Genomic DNA, 24,154 nt, shown 5'->3' on the forward strand with positions numbered 1-24,154 from the left:
AAGGCTCCTATTGAAACCGTTAGATTTCTTCTTATTATTATTCCGCCATGGGAGTCTATGGCAGCCCATAGAACCGTTTGCAGGAAAGCTAGAAATTTGGCACACAGATAGAGGACTGGCCCAACATTTACCACACCAATTTTGGAGTCTCTAAACCAATCCCTCTATCGCCACCACCTGTCCAAAATTTCACTCATGTTTATGTTAATAACTTTTGAACCTTAAGGGTTTGCATGAAAATTTGACCAGATCATCTTCAGACCATGCTGACAAAAAGTTATGGAATTCAAGATGATTCGTTTAATTGTTTTCGATAAACGCGCAAACAAATTGTAAGTAGGGGTTGCCAAAATACACTTAAGGCTATATCTCCGCAACGCTTTATCATATTCAAACCAAACTTGGTACATGTCATCACAAGCATGACCTGAGGCAACATGCAGCATTTCGGCGCAGCACCATCTACTGGTCCGGAGGTACAAAAAATGGCTATTTTTGGTTATAACTAAAAATGGCTATTTTTGGTTATAACTTCTGAACCGTTTGTCCAAAAATCATAAGTCCAAAGGGGTCTCGTTAGATTCGGGACGGCATGCAGAGTCGTCTGATATCCAATTTTACCATAATGGCTATTTTGGCTGTCGGCCATTTTGAATTATGTAGAGTGCTGTATTTTATGAACTCATGAACGGATTGTTACGAAACTCGGTATGGGTCATCACCACGATACCCTGAAAGAGCCTGAGAAGTTTCAAAACAGTGCCACCTAGTGGATATTTTTTTTTCCCCAAATGCTTCTAATTTTGGTTGTGGTTGACTTATTTTCTTGGGAGTAGCTTTTTTTTTGTCCAACGATACCAGACTTCCCAGGTTTCGGCGTTTGGTTAATGCAGCACGGTAATTTAGCACTTAAAAAACATGAGCTGATATCTTCGAAAACCAGTGGCGGCTGGTGAATAGAGGGCGCTCTATTGCCATCAAAATTCCAGAAATATACATGTATACAAAAATGATATAAAAGTGAAATAAAAATAAAATAGTTTACTCATACGATGTGCTGGCTGTTAGTAAGAGCCTCAACATTTAATAAAAACTGGCCTTGGATGGGTTAACTATTTTATATGTTCTACAATATGTTTCATGCGCGAGGGACGCCGGACAAATGGATGTCTATCTGAGTCCAAAAATATACAGGCAGAATGTGACCTGAAGCTGGTCTCTAATTGGTTTCTTAAAGATCCTCCTCCGGACGCAGGTCGCTGCATCCCTGGCGAATCAGAATTGGATGCATGTTATTTTATCCAATCTGATTGGTTCTCGTCACCTGTCATTCAACTTTACACTCTTGGCCACTAAAGCGAAAGTGCGCGGGCGACGTCACTCCGACTCTGCTAAAACCATGTTAGGAGGATGATCACTTTCGTAGAGATGGCAGCAGTTAAACCAAATTATTTCACAAGGCGTTCGTTGGAAGAAAAAAAATGATAAAGAATCCCGAACCAACGCGATTTACAAATCCAGCAGCAGGCCAGTGACAGGACACAGCTGCACTCGGAGCTTCACGTGCTTGTTATCAGAAACATAGGTGGCTGGCTGGATGTGTTGTTAGCAATGCCCTTTATTGCTTTCCCTGTCTTTTATTTCTAAGTGTCGGTACTGAAGTTTTGTGGACAACAACGGGGGTAAGAGACCTCAAACATCTGACTGAACAATGCAAACGTCATGACACTACTGAGATAACTGACTTTAATCAGAGAGTCATTGAGAAATTTGCTGGCCAGAAAGAAAGGAGAAAAACGTATGTTCAAGTAGTTAACATGCTAGTCTGTTGTTGCTGTTTTCTTGTTTTTCCCTTCCTCATTCAATTATATGCGGGAAATGAATGTGTAAAATGATAAAAGTGAAGACACTGTTTTCTCTTTAATGCTTGAATTTAGTCAACATGCATTTTGATACTGCGCCACCCCCCCCCCAAAAAAAAATCACCAGCCGCCACTGTTTCGAAACCGCTAGTCCAATCGAGACGAAACCAGCGTCAGAAGTTCAAAAACATAGGAAAACATAGATAGCTATACGCTAATGCACAAATGACAAAATATTGATAGTAAGGGGTAGTAAAATCGCTATAATAGAACAAATATGAAATTCCCATTGACTACAATGCATTTTTCAGCCTTTTTGCCTAAAATCATCTTAAAATGTGTATAATTGCTCATTGCTGCCGTTTATCTGACACTCCCAGCCATTTTGGCATGTCTTGTCTTCTTATTTGCGCTTGGCCCCGGTATTGCTGCTTGCAGCTATATTTATGCATTTTATTTCTGGAAAAAATCCTCAGATGAAGCAAATATCGTCATTTAAAGAATGAAACATGATGTTAAGAAAGCATGTCACCGCTGTGGAAAGAGTGGTCATCTGGCACTGAAATGCTGGTTCAAAGACAAAGACTGCAGAAACTATGGGGGGAAAAAAGGGCATATTGAACGTGTATGCCATACAAAAAGCAAAATGAGAAAGTAAATTCAGCTAAACCTGTGGAGTTTAAGAAAAGCTATGTCAGGAAAATCCAAAAGAAAAACATTAATCAGGTGGAATATACAGGGAAACAACATGAGGATGAATCCGATGAAAATTAATACTCACATGTAATGTCTGTGTCTTCAAATTCTGATGGCTACTGGGTGGCTACTGCTAGATGGAAAGTCTGTTCCCATGCAAGTGGACACAGGAGCTGTATCGCTCATGGCGGAGTCAACTTACCAAGAGAAGTGGCCATACCTCTGTCTGGAGGAAGCAAATTTGACCTTGAAAACATACACAGGTGAGCTTGTACATCTTTCAGGAGTCGTGGATATGACTGTAGAGCTAAACAAACAGAAGGTGAACTTACCACTGTACATTGTGAAAGGCAGCAGTCACAGAGCTCTGATGGGCCGATCATGGCTAGAGAAAATAAAGCTAAATTGTCAGGAAGTACATTTAGTGGCAAAAGAGTCTAGCAGCCTACAACACATCCTGAGGAAGCATGCAGAGGTGTTTCAAGAGGAATTGGGAAACATGAAAGACATCACGGTAAAGCTGGCCATTAAGTCTGATAGTAAACCTAAGTGCTTAAAAGCTCGCCCCGCTCCTTACGCGATAAAGCCTAAAGTAGAAACTGAACTAGACCTTCTGGAGGAAAACAGAGTACTGAAGAAAGGGAGTGTTAGCGAGTGGGCAACGGCAATTGTTCCTGTATTGAAGAAGGATGGATCAGTCAGGATTTGTGGCGATTTCAAGGTTACTGTCAACCCTGTGTTAACTGTAGAACAATACCCCTTGCCGCTAATTGAATATCTTTTTGCTGGATTAGCAGGCGGCTGGCCAGAAATTCAACAAGATAGACTGATGTCAAGCTTACTTCCAAATGCAGGTCGACCCTGTTTCCCAAGAGTTGCTGACCATCGTGACACACAAGGGCCTGTACAGATATCAGAGGCTTCCTTTTGGCATAACTTTGGCTCCAGCGTTGTTTCAGTGTGCCATGGATCAGATTCTGAGTGAATTGAATGGAGTACAGTGTTATCTCGATGATCTGTTAATCACAGGAAAAGATGATGAGGATCATCTCGGGAACCTGAGTGCAATACTACAAAGACTAAAAGAGTATGGCCTTTGGGTGAAGAAAGACAAATGTGACTACTTCCAGCCCACCATAGAGTATCTAGGACACGTAATTGACAGCGCTGGTCTTCACAAAGCACCATCACAGGTAAAAGCTATCATGGATGCACCATCTCCAAAGAATGTAAGCCAGCTGCGATCATTCCTAGGATTGCTAACATACTATGCAAAGTTCATGCCAAACCTTTCCAGTAAACTTCGTCCTCTACATGAACTGTTAAACAAGTCCACACAATGGAAATGGTCTGACAAATGTGAGAAGGCATTCAGGGATGTGAAATACATATTAACACAATCGGAGGTCCTCATATATTACAACCCTGCACTACCGATACAGTTGGCATGTGATGCTTCACCGTATGGTGTCGGTGCGGTACTTTCACTGGTAATGCCATCTGGTGAAGAAAAGCCAATCGCCATGCATCAAGAACCCTGAACTCAGCAGAGAGTAATTATGCTCAAATTGAGCGAGAAGGTTTAGCAATCATATTTGGTGTAAAGAAATTTCACCAGTACCTGTTTGGGCACAGATTTACCCTGCTCACAGACCACAAACCACTTACCTCTATCTTTGGTCCCCAAACTGGCATTCCCTCTCTGGCAGCGAATCGCATGCAGAGTCGGGCTCTGTTGCTGTCGGCTCACCAATACAACATCAAATATAAGAGGTCTGAGCAGCATTGCAATGACGATGGACTGTCCAGGCTGCCTCTGCCAGACACAAAACCAGAATGCCCTCAAGTCGACATCTACTTCAAAGAAGTGCAAAGTGCTCCTGTAAATGCTGCCCAAGTGAAACGATTCACAAGAACAGACCCAATTTTGTCAGAAGTTCTGTCCTGGGATATCTCATGGCGGGAGAGGAAAGATGGAAGACAAATTCAAACCTTATCTGATTAGACGAAATGAGTTGACAGTTCAGTCTGGTCGCTTACTGTGGGGTTATCGTGTCATTATACCCCCGCCCCTAAGGAGCCTCTTGCTTAAAGAACTTCACGCTGATCATTCGGGAATAGTGAGGATGAAAGAGATGGCACGCAGCTACTTCTGGTGGCCTGGCTTAGATTCAGAAATTGAAGAGGAAGCAAAGGGTTGTTCAGAGTGCCAGAATGTAAGGAACATGCCACAGACAGCCCCCTTACATCCATGGGATTTTCCAGAGGTGCCATGGCAAAGAATACATATAGACTTCGCAGGACCACTGGAGAACCACATTGCTCACAGCAAATGGCCTGAGGTTGCAGTCATACATAACACATCCTCTGAGGAAACCATTGAGGAGTTTAGAACTGTTTTCAGTCGCTTTGGGCTACCACAACAGCTTGTAAGTGATGATGGCCCCCAGCTGGTGTCTGAAGAGTTCCAGTCCTTTCTGAGCATAAATGGAATTTGGCACATCAGGTCTGCCCCATTTCATCCATCCACAAATGGCCTTGCGGAACGATTTGTTCAGACCCTGAAGAAGGCTTTTCAGGGTAAGGGCTCCCTAAACCAAAGACTGAATACATTTCTATTGGCTTATAGAAACACACCCCATGCAGTCACAAAAGTCTCCCCAGCTACAGCATTGCTGAAATGACAACTACGCAGCAGACTGGATCTTCTGAGACCAACAGGAACTAAACAGGTTGTATTGTCACAACAGGGAGTGAAGGTGGAGAGGTGATCCAAAGCAAAGCTCAGGAGTTTCAACAGGGGTGACCGCATACTTGCTCGTAATTATGGAATAGGAGCAAAATGGCTACCCGGCCCCATTTCGTACATCATTCAAACAAAGGAAAATCTGACATGGAGGAGACATGTTGACCAGTTGTTGTCCTCGACAACTTCCAGTGATGATCCCTGTGAAATGGAGAAACAACAACACACATCTCACATCAACTCTGGTCGGGATGTGGTACCAGAAATCTAACCCACACCATTTTCAAGTGAACCATGGGTAAACGTTCCCTCTGAGAATACATCTCTTTCCCCAGTGACTGTTACCCACACTCTAGTAGAAACACCACCTGTGCCTGTTCTTCATCGTTATCCGACTAGAGTGCGAAGACTAGAACTCTAGTTTAGTGGCTAACCCACGACGTTGGGACAGAATGATACTGGGTGTGCGAATTATCAAGAATTGACAATAGTCAATCATATTGGTGGCACAGAGGGGCCCCCAAATAAAATTCTGCTTAGGGCCCCATAAGGGCTTAGGCCGGCCCTGACATAACCAACGTTACAACCTGCTCACACAGAGAGTGCTGGGGACTATTTTCAGGCGCTGTGTAATATCATTGCGCTGCTGCACTCATGGGACGGCTCACAGCTCTTGATCAATACGCAGGAATGGGAGAATAGTTCCTAGACATATCAGCCTAGAAAATCACAACTTTTCATTTTCCGTCGGTCTTAGTACACGCTGTAACTATACACATCACCAGTGTGCGAAATACCCGTCAATATTCAGGGGGGGCCCCATCTCCCGATTGTTGCGCAATACTGATTTTTTTTTTTTTAATTTACAAAACTACAATTTAAAAATATTTATTTAACGCTGAACATTTTTAGCATTCCAGCAGACATTATACAAACAAAGCACAATATAAAAAAAAAAAAAAAAAGTAAAATAAAAATATTTTTATTTGGCCATCTTATCTTATCTTATCTTTGGCTTATTATGCATACAGGTATCATAATCAAATTTTGTTTGTTTGTTCAACAGAGGTTTTGCAAGCCTGTATAACTCAGCACTGAATAAAAACTCTGGCGGTTTGAGCAGTGAGTGGAGTCTGACTAATTTAAAATGTATTGGCCATTGCCAACTATGTCACTTTGTAAACGGATACATTTGACGTTCTACAGACACAAATATGCACTGGAGCATTTGCCAATATATTATTACAGTATCAACTCTTGCTTGCATTTGAGGGTGCTATATATATATATATCGTTTTTGTGAAATCCTGAGATTGAGCTATGAGGAAGTGCAAGTTTACTAATACTTTGTTCAATTTGAATAAATTAATTTGCTTGGCATGTAATTTTGTAATTCTGCATTTCCTTTGTACTTTTTTTTTATTGCGTGATATAGGTCTTACATTTAATTCATAATGGTCTTAAAAAGGTTTTAAAAAGTCTTAAATTTGACTTTGTGAAACCTGCAGAATCCAAGTGTTCTACCCGTGAGTCTAAATGCATTTCACTAAAATAAAAAAACCACTAGCCACAGTGACTGCTGAGCAAGAAAAGTTAATGTCAAGCCTTACTCTTAGCTCTACAAACAAAACTTGAAGTAATACTATATATATCAACTTTGCTCTCTTTCTCATCCATGTCCTCCTCATCACCTGTGCATGATTTTCACATCACCTTATAAATGAACACATAAACTCTGACTTCAGTGGCCTCCATGTTTACTATTGTTCAGATCTATGACCACTGCAAAATCCTCAGAGATAAATCAACACTGCTCACGGCACATATTGTCCCAATCTAAAGAGTTAAAGTGACAGTGTTGATTAAACTCTGAGGATTTTACTGTGCAGTTCAAACTCAAATCTGTTATTGGACACATTCAATAAATAATAATGTGAACAGCCACACAAAGAAATCTGAGCAATAAAACAGAATTGAGCACTAATGCTTGCAGTGTAAATGTAGAGACACATGATCTGAATCTGTTTTTTCTTTTTTGTTGCTCTTTTCAAAAATAAAATCTTAAATTCAGTGTCACATGACTCAGTCTGACGGTGCAGTTCTGCTGTTTATCTCCCAGATACTGAAGCCTCTGACTGTATTCAGGGTCCTCAGACAGATCTGGAGGCTCTACATTATCTATTACCAGTGCGTTTGTCCAGAACACTTTCTTGATCTGATGTCCAGTAGGGTATGTATAAGTGCATCTCATTATCACTGTTGAGTCCTTTAGTGCACAGATGTGTGAAGGACTGTAACTCACACCCCACTCATCACATGCGTGTGAACTAAAACACATTTAACATTTACACATTCACTTCTGAGAACTTGAGCCACAAATATTGAGGATCTGGTGCTACAGTGATTTCTGTCCAATCAAACGCTCTGAACAATGAGAAAGTCCCTCCCCCTAAACCATATGACACTGACTAGCAAGAAGCAAAAGACTATTGGACATTTCTAAAAGGGCCAAGCGTTTGACACGTTCAACCCAAACTTCCTGTTTCAAAGGGAAATATGTGAGTACAGGACAGAAGAAAGTGTTGATCAGCCGCTCATGAGGCCTTCAATAAAACATCAGAGTGTTTCTAATGTGAATGTGCCAGAGACTCACCGTGAATCATGAGCAGAAAGACCAGAGGAAGAGGAGGAGCCGTTCTGACCCACATCAGCATAAAATACATCTATAATACAGCATTAAACATCACTCATAATCATCACTTGTGCTCAAACAAGTATATGTACTGTATATCACCCTATTCTTTACATTTCTCATGTTAAGACAAGTGTGTTATATGAGCAATAATCATCAGTGTTCATTTAAGTAAGAGTGTCTTTGTCTTACCGTGTTGTAGCTCATAAGATCAAAAGCAACTGAACGACTGACTGAGTAACACATGCACTTTTAGCTTTAGGTTAAAGGACTGTGTGTGATTAACACTGTTTATTAATGTCCAGTGACAGGAAATATCAGTGTCCCTCCCTCAACAAGAGAACAACATCACTGAACTAAACCTAACTGAAGAACAATAATGATACTTACTTTAAAAACGGGGGTGATTGACAGCTTGTTTGAGCGAAGTAGTCACTGAGGCACTAACAGACTTTTTTGGGGATTTTCTGGAGATCGGAGCTTCAACTTTAATTTCTACATTTCCATAACTGTATATTTCACACCAACACAATGAGTTGTTCTGCAGTAAACTGTAGGGGGAGACCAGGGACAGTTATAACACTTTTTGCAATTTTTAGTAATACGTCAAAAACCATTTATACTGGAATAACCAATTTATTATATTATATTATAACAACGTATTTAAGAGGTTTTATGAAATATGTACAGGTTGTAAAATTGACTTTAATACAGTCTCTCCAGTTTATAGGGACGGTTGGAACATGTCTAGTCCGTGTCACAGTTGTGAATGGAGAATGGAGGGCAGCTAACTGAGCATGAGCACAGTGAGTGTCATCACTCTAGGTTGTTTCTGATTGGAGAAATTCAAGGTGTTACAACCGTCCCTGGTCTCCTACTAACAGATACTGCGGGAGTGTGGGCGGGGTCTTGATATCACGGCTCTACTTCCTGCTCTCAGGTCCCGCGTTTACTACTGCGCAGACTCAGGTCCCAAATCAGACAAGATGAGAGTGAATGTTTGTATTTCTGTATCCAGGATTTCTTCAGTCACTTTATTTGTCTAAGAAAATTATTAATAAAACTCAAAATATAATTCTCAAACTGTGATCAAAGCTGTATTTTCAGCATCATTACTCCAGTAATAGCGCTAAAACTGAACATTCACCAGCATCCTCTGCCATCAATAAATCATTAGTAACTCTTAAAGTGCACTAAGACCTGCTCTAAAAGCTGCAGGATCTAAAGAAGGCTTCTTCAGGAGCGCTTGTACTATCGTTATCTTTAGTTCCTCAGGAACACATCCAGAAACAAGAGAACGGTTCACTATAGACAGTCGAGCCCTGCATTTCTGCCCCGACTTTCTTATGCCCCTAGGGCTGGGCTTCACCTCAATTTTCACGTCATACCTCAAACCTCCAGTTGGACTCGGGCGGGAGTCCAACTGGAGGGAAAACATTAGTTGGATGTCAATGTAATTTGGATCTGTTTATGTCCCATCAATGAACAATAATTCACAAATCAACCACTAGAGGTCCTGCCAGTGCTGTGAATATAGTAAAGACACACACAGTTGAATGGCTTGAAGGTTAATCAGGTTTATTGAATCACTGGCCCTAGTTCTAAAAACATACAAGATAAAACACACAGAGGAAACTCTTTATAAAATACATTAATATATAACATAAAACACTTTTGCATGTGAATATTGATAAGTTATGAAGATATCACTCGTCTGATTTCTAATATTACACCCCAACCTGAAGACCAACAATACTGAATAACAACAGATTAAATTCAAACAATCTTAAAAAAGAGTCGTTATCAACAAAAAAACAACAGCAACAATTACACACACACACACACACACACACACGCACAAGCTTTGTGTTTGCTGGTCTCTATCAGTCATTTGACGCTGCTGTAGATCACTGATGCATCTTCCACAGTTTGATCAGCTGATCGCCTAAAAACAGACAAACAGGAAAACATCAGTGTTAAAGCTCAGATTATATGACCTGTGCTGGTTAAGATAGAGATGTTAAAGTGTTAGTTCACCCAAAAATGAAAATTATGTAATTAATGATGTAAGATGCTGCTGACATGTTAAGCCTAGTTCAGACTGCACGATTTTCAAACTGGTTAAGTTGGTGCTGGTTAAGTTGGTACTGGTTAAGTTGGTGCTGGTTAAAGTTGGTGCTGGTTAAAGTTGGTACTGGTTAAGTTGGCGCTGGTTAAGCTGGTACTGGTTAAGTTGGCGATGGTTAAGATGGTGCTGGTTAAATTGGTACTAGTCAAGTTGGTACTGGTTAAGTTGGTACTGGTTAAGATGGTACTGGTTAAGTTAGTACTGGTTAAGTTGGTACTGGTGAAAGACTGTAAAAAGCAAAGTGGGATTTGGCAGATTTTGTGTAGGTGCAACAGAGAAAATTACTCACCGTGGGACAACATATTGAGTATTGTGGTATAGCAATACTTTTTGGGATAAGAGTGTCACTGTGGCACCAAGTATCACAATAATTATTTATTTGATAGCCTTTTTTAATGGCATGGCATTTTTCTATTATTTTATTATGTTTCCTGAGGTGTACTTATATTGTTAGTATGATTTTTACATCATAAAATGTCATAATTTAGAAATAAAAGGCATTTTTTCAATACTGATGTTTGCCCTGTGGCTGAAGGCCCTGCTTCAAGAGACGTGTCTGCTGTGAGACTTCAGTAAAAACGCCCACTGTTGTGATTGGCTGACATATTTGCATTTGAAATGAGCGGAGGGGGCGTGGTTTAACGAGGTCTACGAGGCACGAGCTGCTGCCAGAGAGACGGATGGACCTGATTCACTTCACATCGGTTCTGTCAGTCTCAGTTCAGTGAACTGTTTTAGTTACAGCATATACTTGAGGTTATTAGTTTATTTCTAGTCGGACGGGCTGTCAGAAAGTTAGTAACTTTAGTAAATTATGGATCAGCGCTGACTCGAGACGCGAACTGTTTAGAACGATTCAGTCCGATTTGGTGAACTAGTTCGGTTCACTAAAAATAACCGATTAAAAAGAATGATTCGTTCGCGAACCGGACATCACGGAGACAGAGCGATTGCTAACAAAGTTATTTATAGTAACTACTGAGTTATGAGAGCGCTGTCTGTCAGCGCGATTTTATTGTGTTTGTATCTGAGAGTTCTGAATAAACACGAGTCCCAGTCACACCGAGTTCGTCTTCCTCCTTATTCTACCAACTTTGTAACACATGCAATGTACCATTACAGCGAGATGAATGAGTTAGTAAGTGTTGATTATAGCATTATTTTTAGATATGTTCCAATCATATGAAAAGCGTCAGTGTCACAACAGCAGTAATCGAATGTAATCCAGTTTATTGTGGGTCTAGGCTGGCTAGCCTGGAGACCCTCACGCTTACCCCCCATCTGCTTAATCTCATGCCGCGTTTGGCTCCTCCGCTGTGGGCCAGATGCAGTACTGGGGGTCGGGGATGTTGAAGGCCGACCGGTCAGTGCAACCCGAGCCTCGGCATGTGTGAGGTTTATCTCTAAAGAGATGTGAGTCTGTCGATGTTGAGCAGAAACTCATGACTGTATGCACATTGTAGAATAGATAGACGCGACGAGGAAATACAAAAACACTGACTCACAAGATAGAAAACACGAAAACACCGTTCTGTCGGGAGAGAGAGAAGCCGCAGTGTGTGCACGAATAATAAATAATTAGCTACACATAAGAAATCACTGATCACAGATCAGAAGGAACTGAAAAAAGACTTCTGTTTTCATTTGTACATCCAAACACTGAGAAACTGCCAGCATTCACTCGTTCACAAGGAATGATCTCTCAAGCGTTTGCATGGGCGTGCCAGATTCTCTGGGCGGAGGAAAGGGAGGAAACCGTTCCTGCTTGGACATCAAACCAGGAGACTTCAGGATTGGCTCGTCTGGCCTGTCATTTTCTCAAAGGCAGAGAAAGACAGCCAGAACTCGGTTTTACACCGATCAACATTTCTATCCACTTGGGGACAATATTCAGGCTAGGGGAACTCATATTAATGTTGAAAAACCTCATAAAATGAAAATTTCATGCCATGGGACCTTTAATGGTTTTATTTTGGTCCATCATCTACACTGATATGATGATACTATGTTAAAATTGCTAAGCACCACTATATGGAACACAACCTGGTTTTTCACAATGTAAATTCAAACTTAAAAATGGGACGTCTAAAACTGATTTAAATTTAACACACCAATATGGCTGAAGACACAACTACAACAGACATAATGTGATTTATTTCTGATGTAGTTGTGTCTTCAGCCTTTTAGCCCTTGTAAAAAATAAGACCAAATTGGCCTGAGGAACAAAGACTGTCTGAGGAGATAAAAGGGATTAACATCTGAATCCACTCATATAGCTTTCACTCTCTTCCAAGACAACGTCACACTGAGTGAATCAATTGAGAATGGCTCTAATTTACATGTATTTCCCTTCCCCTGAATTTCCCCCATCCTATTCAACTTCATGCTGAGAGATCACCTAGAACTCACCCAAAATCGGTATGATTTAAATGTCAATTCTCACTGTACAGTATTATTTGTGTTTGATATCGTTTTAAATGTCTCACTGCGACTGGAACAAAAATCTTGTTCCCACAGAAATATACAAGAAGGTAATGAGAGTTTTTAGAGCTTAGAGATATTTTGCTCATGATGGTGGGTGTGGCTGTTGGAGCCATTTGGTCTCTGATGGAGTCATAGGATAGTGATTAAATTTAAATTCCCTTTGTTATCATGTATTTCCATTTGAAAGAGGTTTCGGTCTGGTCTGACCTACTAAAGCGATGTAGATCGGGGCTGGACACTGTAATGAAGTGAGCCCATAACGTGGGTCGTCTTCTAGACGTCCTGCGTTATGTAATATTCAGAAGTCAGCTATCAATATCTTATTCTTTGCGAGTATTTAATATTAAGTATGGAATATCTTTGAATTGATTATGTAAGTGGCATTATACATTTACCTGACTGTTAATAAATAGTTAAATTTTTGTGCTGGTTAAGTTGGTGCTGGTTAAGGTGTTTTTTCTCACCTCACGCCAGCATCAGGCTGATGATCTCTTATATTGTCGTACAGACATTCATTCTCCTCTGCTCTCTTCATCTCTTCGGTTCTGTGATGTTGGACAGTTGCGTACTGGATCTCCTCAGTATCTCTGGATTCAGGAGTTCTTCCTCTGAATCTTCTGGGTTTCACACTGGCATACGGAGCGTCATTGGCTGAATCCGGTTCAGAAAGAGGCTCGTCATGGACTGAAACTCTCTGAGACACACCAGAATAGAGATCATCAAAATACATATTTTTCCACCCACGTGTCACAACACATGAGCTCACTTCACATTGAGTTGATATGCATTGGTCTAAAAAGAGGAAAATATCAGTTTATGGAAGTTTTTACTTCTGTTATTAAAAACTTTGATAAGGTTGGTTTTACCACAATCCACACAGTTACAGTCAGAAACACAGATAACGGCTGATCGATTGATTCTCTGCTTCTGTAAAGTCATGTTTAGATGATTTACCTCTTTCATTCTGCGATCTTCAGTTTTAACACTCCTTCGTTTCCTCCTGTTATAATGACAGACATTAACAGCATATGGACGAATGTATTAAATCAAGAGAAAATATGATGTTGTTGTTAAAGATTACTAATAAACAAACATAAATGAGCCATGTTCTTCTACATCAGACCAAAAGTGAACTTATACAATCACTGCAGTTTTTTATTGCACTCACATTATAAACAGGATGATGATGATGAAGATGATGATGAAGAATAATCCTCCAGATGCCGCTGTGATCACAATCACATTCCTACCAGCCCCATGATGAACTGAAAGAGGAAGATCCTCATGATTAACTCTCCAAACTGATGAATGATGTGAAGATACAGGAGTGTGTTAATAAAAGCTTCACCTGTGACAGTTACAGCGTCTGATCTCTGAGATCCATGTTGATTGTGAGCCTGACAGTAGAAGCGTCCACTCTGTAGTGCACTGAAACTCTGTCCAGATCCAACAGCTGAGGTTTCATTCTCCTTAAACCAGCTGAAGTTCAGAGCAGGAGGGTTTGAATCACTGCTGCAGCTCAGAGTCACTGAATCTCCCTCCACTATTACACCAGATCCACTCATCAACACTGAGACGCTCCTGGGAGGATCTAAAAACAGTCATCAAACTTATTGTGATAAGGATCATGAAACATTTTTGTGCAACTAATTATTGATGAAAATCATTATAAACATGCTGAAATGTTCTTCAGCATCTTGTGTTTTATAAAAAACTCACACATGACGTTTAGAGTCACAGCATCAGAGTATTTCTCTCCATGTTCATTGATGGATCTGCACTTGTATTCTCCACTGTCATCAGAGCTGATCTTTGAGATGCTGTAGATTCTTCCAGATCTTACAATCGTTCCTCCTTTAAACCAGCTGAAGTTCAGAGCAGGAGGGTTTGAATCACTGCTGCAGCTCAGAGTCACTGAATCTCCCTCCACTATTACACCAGATGGACTGATGGACACTGAGACGCTCCTGGGTGGGTCTGAAACAGAGACAAATGACAATAGGGTTGGGTATTGTTTAAAAATTTTCAATAGCGATAATTAGAGGTCGACCGATTAATCGGTTTTGCAGATTAATCGGCACTGATAGCTGATTGGTGGAACAATCGGTTATCAGCAAAAATCCACACCGATAGTTTTTCTTTGTCTGTGAGGTAAGTAGCCTACACTCTCAAAAAAAAGTACAAAATGGTACCTTTTAATGTACAAGTGTCCATCACTGGGGTGGGACCCTTAAGGGTATATTTGTATACCTTAAGTCAGGGGTAGGCAAGTTTGGTCCTAAAGAGCTGATGTCCTGCAGAGTTTAGCTCCAACCCTACTAAGCCACCACAGTATAAAACTCATGGCTCCCAGCATGCATTGCAGAATTAAGTATGTCACCATTGTTGAGATTCATATGCTGATTCTTAATATCTGTGTGTGTCTAAAAAAAAAGATTTGTCTTAACACCGCTTGGTGTTCATATGGGAACCACCAGCAGGGTGTTAAAGTAACACTGAAGCAGTGTTAGAGTTAATAAGATACTTAAGTGATTCATTGAGTGATGGTGATTTGATTATTGAAGACATCTGATGATAATGAGCAGAATCACTGAAGGACAGAGAAACACAAATACAGCCACAGCTTAAGATGACATCAACTGAAAAGACATTAAATCTCTCTTATTATAAAACAGACTGACTTTATTTCTGTCATTTGTCTACAGTTCTTTTTGAGAATTAACAGAGGTTTAGAGGTTGATGTTTTATGGGAAATATTTGTTATGGAGATCAGTGTTTATTTTGGTTGGGCAGTTTGACTTGCCATTTTATGTCAGTTTGTGGTCTTAGTAAGAGTTTTTATTGGAACACATACTTTGTTGCAAACGAAGCCATAAACATAAATTATCAGGTGAAAAAGTTATCATCATAAAGAATTTTTTTTTTTGACCAAACTAATCTTTGAGAAAAGTGGATAATAGAAATGTTAATAAAAGTTGTTTTAATAGATTTTCACCATAAATGCTTTACTGCCACAGATCAGTCATCCTAAATTTAGATTTTTAGATACATTTAGGGGGGGGGGATGTTTGCGCACACAGACATCAAGAATCATCATATGAATCTCAACAATGGTGACATGCTGCAATGCATGCTGGGAGTCATGAGTGTTATACTATGATGATTATATATCCCAGCATGCATTGCAGTATGAAGCATGTCACCGTCATTGATGATTCTTGATGTTTGTGTGTGTACGTGAAGTGTTTTTCTTCACAATGTATTTAAATAACAAAATTCAGAATATTTAAGATCTGGCAAGAAAGGATTGCTGGTGAAAAAGTACTAATAACTATTTGACAATTTTATTTTTTTATGTGTCAATTATAAGTCTACTTTATGATGTTGAAAGAAATATCATATGACCATCTTTGTTTATGGCTTCTTTCGCAACAAATTATGTGTTTGAGTAAACACTGTTACAAAAACCACAAACTGACATCAAAAGCCAAGAGTCAAACTGGCCAAATAAATGAAACACCGATCACCATAATGGTGACACATATTTTCAATTCAACATCAACCTCTAAACCTCTGTTTTTTCTCAATAAGAACTTCTGTAGAAATAAAGTCATTCTGGTTTGTAATAAGAGAGATTTAATGTCTTCAGTTGATGTCATCTAAAGCTGTGGCTGAAGTTGTAGTTCTTGTGTTTCAGTGATTCTGCTCATTATCATCAGGTGTCTTCAAAAATCAAACAATCATCACTCAATGAATCACTAAAGTATCTTATTAACTGTAACACTGCTTCAGTGTTACTTTAACACCCTGCTGGTGGTTCCCATATGAACACCGAGCGGTGTTAATTCAACACCGGGGAATTTACTGTGAGGATTTCGTAGAAACTCGTGGATTACCACATTACCACAGCTCTGGATCACAGTGACACAGAGACAAGGTGGTAGGCTCAATTTACTCAAGCAACCAATCACTATCTCAGGATCATAATGAAGCTATCAAGCCACACCCTAGCAACCATGTAGAGCTCCCTAGCAACTGATCCCATAGACTTCCATTGAAAGACATGAAAGGGATATCTTTATAAAGTGTCATAGAAACACAAGGGTTGGTTTGTTTGTTTGTTTGATGAATGGGTGGGAAAAAAAACGCATTTATTCTTCCTGCATCCTGTACGAGGCCTGTTTGTCTCATTTGCTCTGATTCTGTATCACTGATTCAATTTAAATTGTAATGTAGATGCATTTTCTGTGAAGCTGCTTTGAAACGATATGTATCGTGAAAAGCGCTATACAAATAAATTTGAATTGAATTGAATTGAATTGAATTTATCTCAGTTCAGCAGGAAAAAGCACTTTAGTTGCTAGTAATTTTGAATGGATTTTCAGTGCAGATTTAGAGATGAAGGCATTTTTAGTTCATATTTTGGTCAGATATGGTTACTGGTTGAATTGAGATATTTTGTACCAAAGCAACTTAAAGGACATAACAGAACAAAAACAAAATGAAATCAATTTTGTGAAGGATTATCTATGTTTGCTTTAACAATATGAACAGACATGGTTTGTCCATATGAGAACATATTATATTTTGTTCAATTGAGAACAAATGCTATCTACACTAATTTCTTTAGTCTGACAATAAACATAAATTATTGTTTATAGGTATATAATTGTCCGGACCTCGGCCGGTGACGAGGATTCATTTACTGGACCTCAAGCTATTTTAGTTGAAGACCCCTGGTTTATATCATGCATACTAACAAGCAGCTTTTGGAGTATCATCATTGGCAGCTGCCATGCCCCTCCATAGCAACCAAACAATCATGTTAGCATCATGCTAGCAAAATGCTAATTGTGTTAGCATTATGCTATCAAAATGCTAATTGTGTTATCATTATGTTAGCATCATGCTAATCGTGTTAACATTGTGCTAGGAAATTGCTAATTGTGTTAGCATTATGATAGCAACATGCTAATCGTGTTAACATCCTGATATCAACATGCTAATTGTGTTTGCATAGTGCTAAAAAAATGCTAATCATGTTCTCATTTTGTTAAAAAAACAAATGCTAACTGGCTAATCGTGTTAACATCATGCTAGCCAAATGCTAACAGTTTTTTGCCACGGCAACTGTATAACCACACCCTAGCAACCATTTAGAGCACCCTAGCAACCATATTGCAACATAAAGAAGCCATGTCTCAGCCCCAGAACATCGTACAGACATGTTGCTTGGATTTTTTGCATCACAGTAGCACCACTCACATTTTCTTCAGGAAATGTACATTTTAGTTATAACATACAGTATAATACAGTTAAAAACATCACAAGACCAAGAGTGTTGTTTTCCTGAATACCATCACGACTGAAAATGTGTCACTGATTTCATATGACAGTTCCATAAACAATTAAGCGCCACCTACTGGCAGTTTAGTTTCATGTTTAAACATTCTTTCCAACTTTTCTTATTTGTATTCAAAAAAATATTTAAAACAATAACATTATTTAATGCAGTGGAAATGTTTCAGTGTAAATTATTTAATTTGATTGGTTACAGCCCTATAGTGTCTTATTCTAATTTAATATATTGATCAAATTTAAGAATATAAAAGGAAAGCTGAAGCGTAGCATATATTTAATAAGATTAGGGGGGAAATGCCCTTTATAAAAGGTAAAAATATCACAAATATGCAGATTTAAATATGTCAAAGCTGATTAAACACTGGTGATAATATTGCTTCAGAATAATGATATTATTAAACTCAGATCACTGATAGATAACCAGAATCGTAAGTCAGAATGTAAACTGGGCCACAGATGGTCAGAACAATTACATTAACCCAAAACTAACTTAAATAAAATGTTTATTTACGGTTTATTTTTTATTATTAATATCAGAATATAGACATTAAGAGAATACTTTAAGTTTTAATACTTAAAATACATTTTAAATCAGGTACTTTTTACTTAAGTACGGTTGTCATTGTGGTACTTCTACTTTTACTAATGTAAATATTTCTCTATTTTGGGTATTTGTACTTTTACTTAAGTACTGAGATTCAGTACTTCCTCCACCACTGGCTCTAAGTAGAGGAAAACAATGGTATAATTGTACCCAGTTATACGTTTTGTTCCCCAAGGAACCTTTTTTTCTGACAGTGTATATGCTGAGTTTCGGTTCATTCATGTGACGCGCTGCAGTTCTTCTTGCAGTCGAATACCGAGCAACTTTCTGCTCTTCAGTTTAAGTTATTCTGTGCTCTGTCAAGTGCTTCAGATTTGTCGTGTTGCCGGTCTGGCAGAAATGATCTTGTCACAAATATTGCATCTCACTCTGTTGGCAGAGCCTGGTGAAATGTGGCCACACTTTTGAGCTTTTCCACATCCTTTACATCGATGAGGGTTCGGACCAAGCCTGTAGTGCTCCTCTCAGAAACTGAAGCTTCCGCGCCTCGATCGCCCCCAGATGGTTTCTGTCATTTTAGGCAGTTTTTATTACGATGATTTAATTTCAAGTGTTCGTTTTTTAAATAAGTTTAGTTTTAGTGAGTTATGTGAAGCTATAAAAACGTGTGACGTCATGATTGACAGCTGAAAATGACGGCTTCTCTGAGTGAAGTTGTCACTGAGGCACTAACAGACTTTATTCGGGATTTTTGGGAGGAGATTGGAGCTTTAGCTTTAATTTCTACATTTCCATAACTGTTTATTTCACGCCAACATAATGAATTGTTCTACATCTGTGAGAGTGTGGGCGGGCTTTTGATAATCACGCCTCTACTTCCTGCACTCTGCTGCGCAACTCCGGTCCCGAGATGTCAGCGCCGTGTGCGGGCCCACGAAAGCTTCAACTCTGGTCAGCGGAAGTGAATGAAGTCGCGTCGTCCATATTTTTTTACGGTCTATGGTTCGGACTCCCCTTATTACCCCTTATTTACACTGCACACAACTGTGGCTCATCACGGCTCTGGCGAGATTTAGTTCCCTCCTCGTGCTGCGGCGTGGCTGGTATAAACAGAAGCATTGACAAGAGTGACCGCGTCAGAGCCGTAATGCACCGCAGAAGACGGGTTACACACTACAGCCTCACGTGCGATCCACGTCTCTGGGCATAACCAAAGTAAACTAGTGTTTTTCCGCCACAGCCAATCATGCTGCTTGCTTATTGGCTCTCTGACATTGACAAGTTTAACCCCTTAGGTGTCAAAATTTGGTATCGAACGACAAGACATTTTACGATACTCAATGGTATTGAAGCAATTCGGTCGTGCCTAAAAAGTATCAAACATGATACTCAGCTCTAATTAACAATAAATATTGCAAAATGAACTTAGATTTGTGAACAATGTGCAGATGATCATTAACTCACACATGACGTTTAGAGTCACAGCATCAGAGTATTTCTCTCCATGTTCATTGATGGATCTGCACTTGTATTCTCCACTGTCATCAGAGCTGATCTTTGAGATGCTGTAGATTCTTCCAGATCTTACAATCGTTCCTCCTTTAAACCAGCTGAAGTTCAGAGCAGGAGGGTTTGAATCACTGCTGCAGTTCAGAGTCACTGAATCTCCCTCCACTATTACACCAGATGGACTGATGGACACTGAGACGCTCTTTGGAGGATCTAAAACAAACAAACAAATAAAACATTAACAAATTAAAATGACATCACTGACTTGGTTGAGACTTATGAATCACAGATTTAGGAATAATTATTTCAGCAAATGGACTGATGGAGATCACAGGATTCACTGGAGGATCTGCAGATGTCAGGTAAAAGTATACTAACGCTTTAGACTACGGCCCGGAAAGTACTGCGTAAGTAAAGAGAATTTACAGCATAATTTTCGGTAATTATAGTGTAACTATAAAGTAAGTACGTGTATAGGTATAAGGGAACAATATGTAATATTTGGAGAATAAAGGGGTAACTATCAGGAACATTAACACATTATTTATACTCTAATAAGTATTTTTTAATTAAGGGGTAATTATCCATGTAGTTACAGGGTAAGTATGAATCTGCGGGCGGTAAATTAAAGTGGTGTTTGTTGCCCTCTTGTTTCGTGTAGTTACAGGGTAAGTACAATAAAAACACGTACACATTCTGATATCACTCGGAAACCTTTATTTAAAAACAAGTTTTTTTAAACAGATTTACAACACGTATTCGTTTCTCTTGCTTGGCTTTATCCTCCTCTTGTTCCTCTTCTTTTTCATCCTTGCCACAGATGAATATTAAGAAGGAATCCCATGTCTCTAGCTTTTCTGTATTATATAACTGTTAAACTGAAAATAATGTCCTCACCGTTTACTCAGCTTTCACCCTCATGCCATCCGAGATGTACATACGACTTTATTTCTTCATATGAACACAGAAAAATAAATAATCTCTGCTAATTAAAACTCATTTGGGTCCCTAAAAGTTCAAGTATCAAACAGCGCATACAGCAATAACTACAGTAATCCATACGACCCCAATGGATGAACCAATGTCTTCTGAAGTGAAACGATAAGTGTTTGTAAGAAAAATAACAATATTTAACATTTTTTAAACTGTAGGTTATCGCTTCCGACCAACAATCATCTGCGTGCGAGGGTTGAGTTCACGCTTGACGTAACTTGAAGCGTGACGTGAGCGCGCCGATAAACTCTGGTTATGCGGATGCCGGATGCTGTCGGTTTTTATTTTTTTAATGCCCACAACAACAGTATACAAACAATAACATAATATATGATAATTATGCAATGAGAAACAAACAAGACTAGAAGACAGAGACGCCAGTTCTCGCGTGTGTTTCAGATTAAACACGTGCAAGAACGTCATGAAAGCTTGAAGCTTCTTTACTCATGCACGCGCTGGTAACAGCTGATCGGATGCGAAAAGATTAGTAAATTATGAGAACATTTCTTGGTGTACTTTTTATTTTAATAAATAATAATACTAAATATCAAAAGACATGGGATTCCTCTTAAGATCCTTCAGTGGAAATAACGATAAAGAAGAAGAGGAACAAGAAGAGGAAGACTAGCAAGAGAAACAAAACAGGGACAAAACATGCCTCTTTCTGTCCGGACGTTATTATTTGAAATGAAAAGTTTATTTAAAAAAATGAATAAGGAGTGATATAAATCTGTTTTGAATTTAGTTGTTTTTCAAATAAATATTTCCGACTAATATCAGATTATTGTACTTACCCTGTAACTACACGAAACAAGAGGAAAACAAACACCACTTTAATTTACAGCCTGCAGATTCATCCTTACCCTGTAACTACACGGATAATTACCCCTTCATTAAAAAATACTTACAGTATAAATGTGTTAATACCAAAAGTTATGCTGTAAATTCTCTTTACTTACGCAGTACTTTCCGGGCCGTAATCTAAAGCGTTACCAAAAGTATTGATCAGTGGCGGCTGGTGGAAAGTTTTCTAGGTAGGTTTTGTGTTTTGTGGATCATTGTGACACTGAGTATGATCACTAGAGGGCAGTAAAACCTAGAGATGATGAAGAAGTTCAGTTGTTGAGCTGCTGATGTCCTGTTTTACTGATGCATTTAGCTTTAGTTTCGTCCTTTTGTACTTTTGTAACAAGTATATATATTATACTGTTATATATATGTATTGTGAATTAACTCAACATTGTTTATTTACATATGCCTGATGTGGCCGCCTGATCTAAATGAGTGCTTTCCCCTTTAATTGTTGTGATGTCATGAGCCAACATCATTTCCTGTTCTGTCTCCTCTTCCCTTTTGCCTTGTATCTGAATGGGAGAGGTAGGGATCATTTGGCTTCTGGTAATCTTATTTAATCTTTATAGTAATTATTTTATTATTTATTGTAATCATTTACTTTATTGACGGGAAGTGCTTGGCCAGACGAGCCACATTACTCCATTGTTTGGGAACAGACGGACAGTGGATATTTTACGCTCTATCAGAAACAGGCGACACTTATGCCTCTCCTGTCGGTGCACTAGAGAAACATTTTACTCCAAAAGTCAATGTCGTTGTTAAATGTGTTTCATTCAGAAAGCGAGCTCAATTTCAACATGAGACTCCTGTGCAATATGCCCTTGTGTTCCCTTGTAGCCGCCTGTGTTTTTTTCTTCCAGATTTTAGTGATGACACAAGAGCTCCCACGAAACTGACTGATCATTTATTAGAGTTATGTAGTCTTAAACTCTGCTAGCTTTTCAAAGACAACTTTAAAGAGAAATGATCGATCTGTACTCACACATGACATTGAGATGAACATCAGGAGAGATGTGATGGTGTCCGTGTACAGCACAGCTATATCTGCCTGCATCCTCTCTTCTGACTGACTGCAGCAGGAGTTCATTGTTTCTGTCTCTTCTCTCAGTTAATGGCTGTGAGTTTCTGGACCAGATGAATGTTGCTCTGTCAGTCAGAGTGCAGCTGCTTTTACATGTCAGACGGACTGAATCTCCCTCTGTCACTCTCTCAGGAGACTCCACCTGAAGATCTGAACACAACACACACATTATATCTAGTGCTGCTGTCATACACTGATTATTATTCAACATAATGCACAGAACAAGAGATAAACCTCACCAAACTCATCTGTGACAGTAAGAGTCACTCCTGGTTTACCAATCCATCTTCCATTATCTTTATTAGTGATGAATCTGAAATAGTACTCGTGTGAATCCTTCAGTGTCACATGACTCAGTCTGACGGTGCAGTTCTGCTGTTTATCTCCCAGATACTGAAGCCTCTGCCTGTATTCAGGGTCATTAGACAGATCTGGAAACTCTTCTGTGTCCTTTTTATCTTTTGTTTTGGTCCAGAACACTTTCTTGATCTGATGTCCAGTAGGGTATGTATAAGAGCAGTTCATTATCACTGTTGAGTTCTTTAGTGCACAGATGTGTGAAGGACTGTAACTCACACCCCAATCATCACTAGAAACCCCTGAAACACAGAATTCATCCTGATGAACATGTTTTATCAGTTATACTGGACCATTGAAAACTTCATATTTTTACTTCTAAACAGCGACTCATGACAGGAAATATAAGCTCATCTTCTCAGAATCTATTGAGTGATGAATGATCTCAGTGTGAATTACTTCATGAGCTTTGATGGAGGATGTTACAGAAATAAACACAGAAACAGAAGTGAAAACAGACGTCAGTCACGAACAACAGCTCTATCAAATAATCAAACACACGACAGACTAAGAAAATAATCAATGATGATTTAAAGACTCAGCTCTGCGATCTTCTATATGCTAACAAACAGTCCTTTGACACATAAACCTCAACAATATCTCCACATCGGCTTCTGAGAAAATGAGCCAAAAATATCCATGATCTGCGATACACTGATGTTTGTCCAATCAAATGCTCTGATGAGTGAGAAAGTCCCGCCCCTAAACCACCTGACACTGACTAGCAAGAAGCAAATTAGCAATTCATGTTCAAAACTGTGACGTCACTAAAAACTATTGGATATTTATAAAACGGACAAGCCCATTGACATCTCACTCAAACTTCCTGCTTCAAAAGGAAACGCA

At 39.2% G+C, this 24,154-nt stretch overlaps 1 protein-coding gene across 1 annotated transcript in view; it reads right to left on the reverse strand.

Moving 5' to 3' along the window:
• Positions 1-9,554: 9,554 nt before the first annotated feature.
• The window catches only part of LOC307123087 (B-cell receptor CD22-like), a 15,066-nt gene continuing 466 nt past the window's right edge, over positions 9,555-24,154 (reverse strand). The window contains exons 3-11 of the mRNA XM_079811477.1: positions 23,191-23,550; positions 22,853-23,101; positions 19,978-20,235; positions 14,328-14,585; positions 13,957-14,199; positions 13,777-13,873; positions 13,563-13,608; positions 13,073-13,302; positions 9,555-9,941 (exon numbers count right to left, since the gene is read on the reverse strand). Of these exons, the coding sequence (XP_079667603.1) occupies positions 9,884-9,941; positions 13,073-13,302; positions 13,563-13,608; positions 13,777-13,873; positions 13,957-14,199; positions 14,328-14,585; positions 19,978-20,235; positions 22,853-23,101; positions 23,191-23,550 (1,799 nt within the window). The 3' untranslated portion in view covers positions 9,555-9,883. The remainder of the gene's footprint in view (positions 9,942-13,072; positions 13,303-13,562; positions 13,609-13,776; positions 13,874-13,956; positions 14,200-14,327; positions 14,586-19,977; positions 20,236-22,852; positions 23,102-23,190; positions 23,551-24,154) is intronic.

This window comes from Gobio gobio (assembly GCF_949357685.1).
Source record: "Gobio gobio genome assembly, chromosome: 3".
NCBI lineage: Eukaryota > Metazoa > Chordata > Actinopteri > Cypriniformes > Gobionidae > Gobio > Gobio gobio.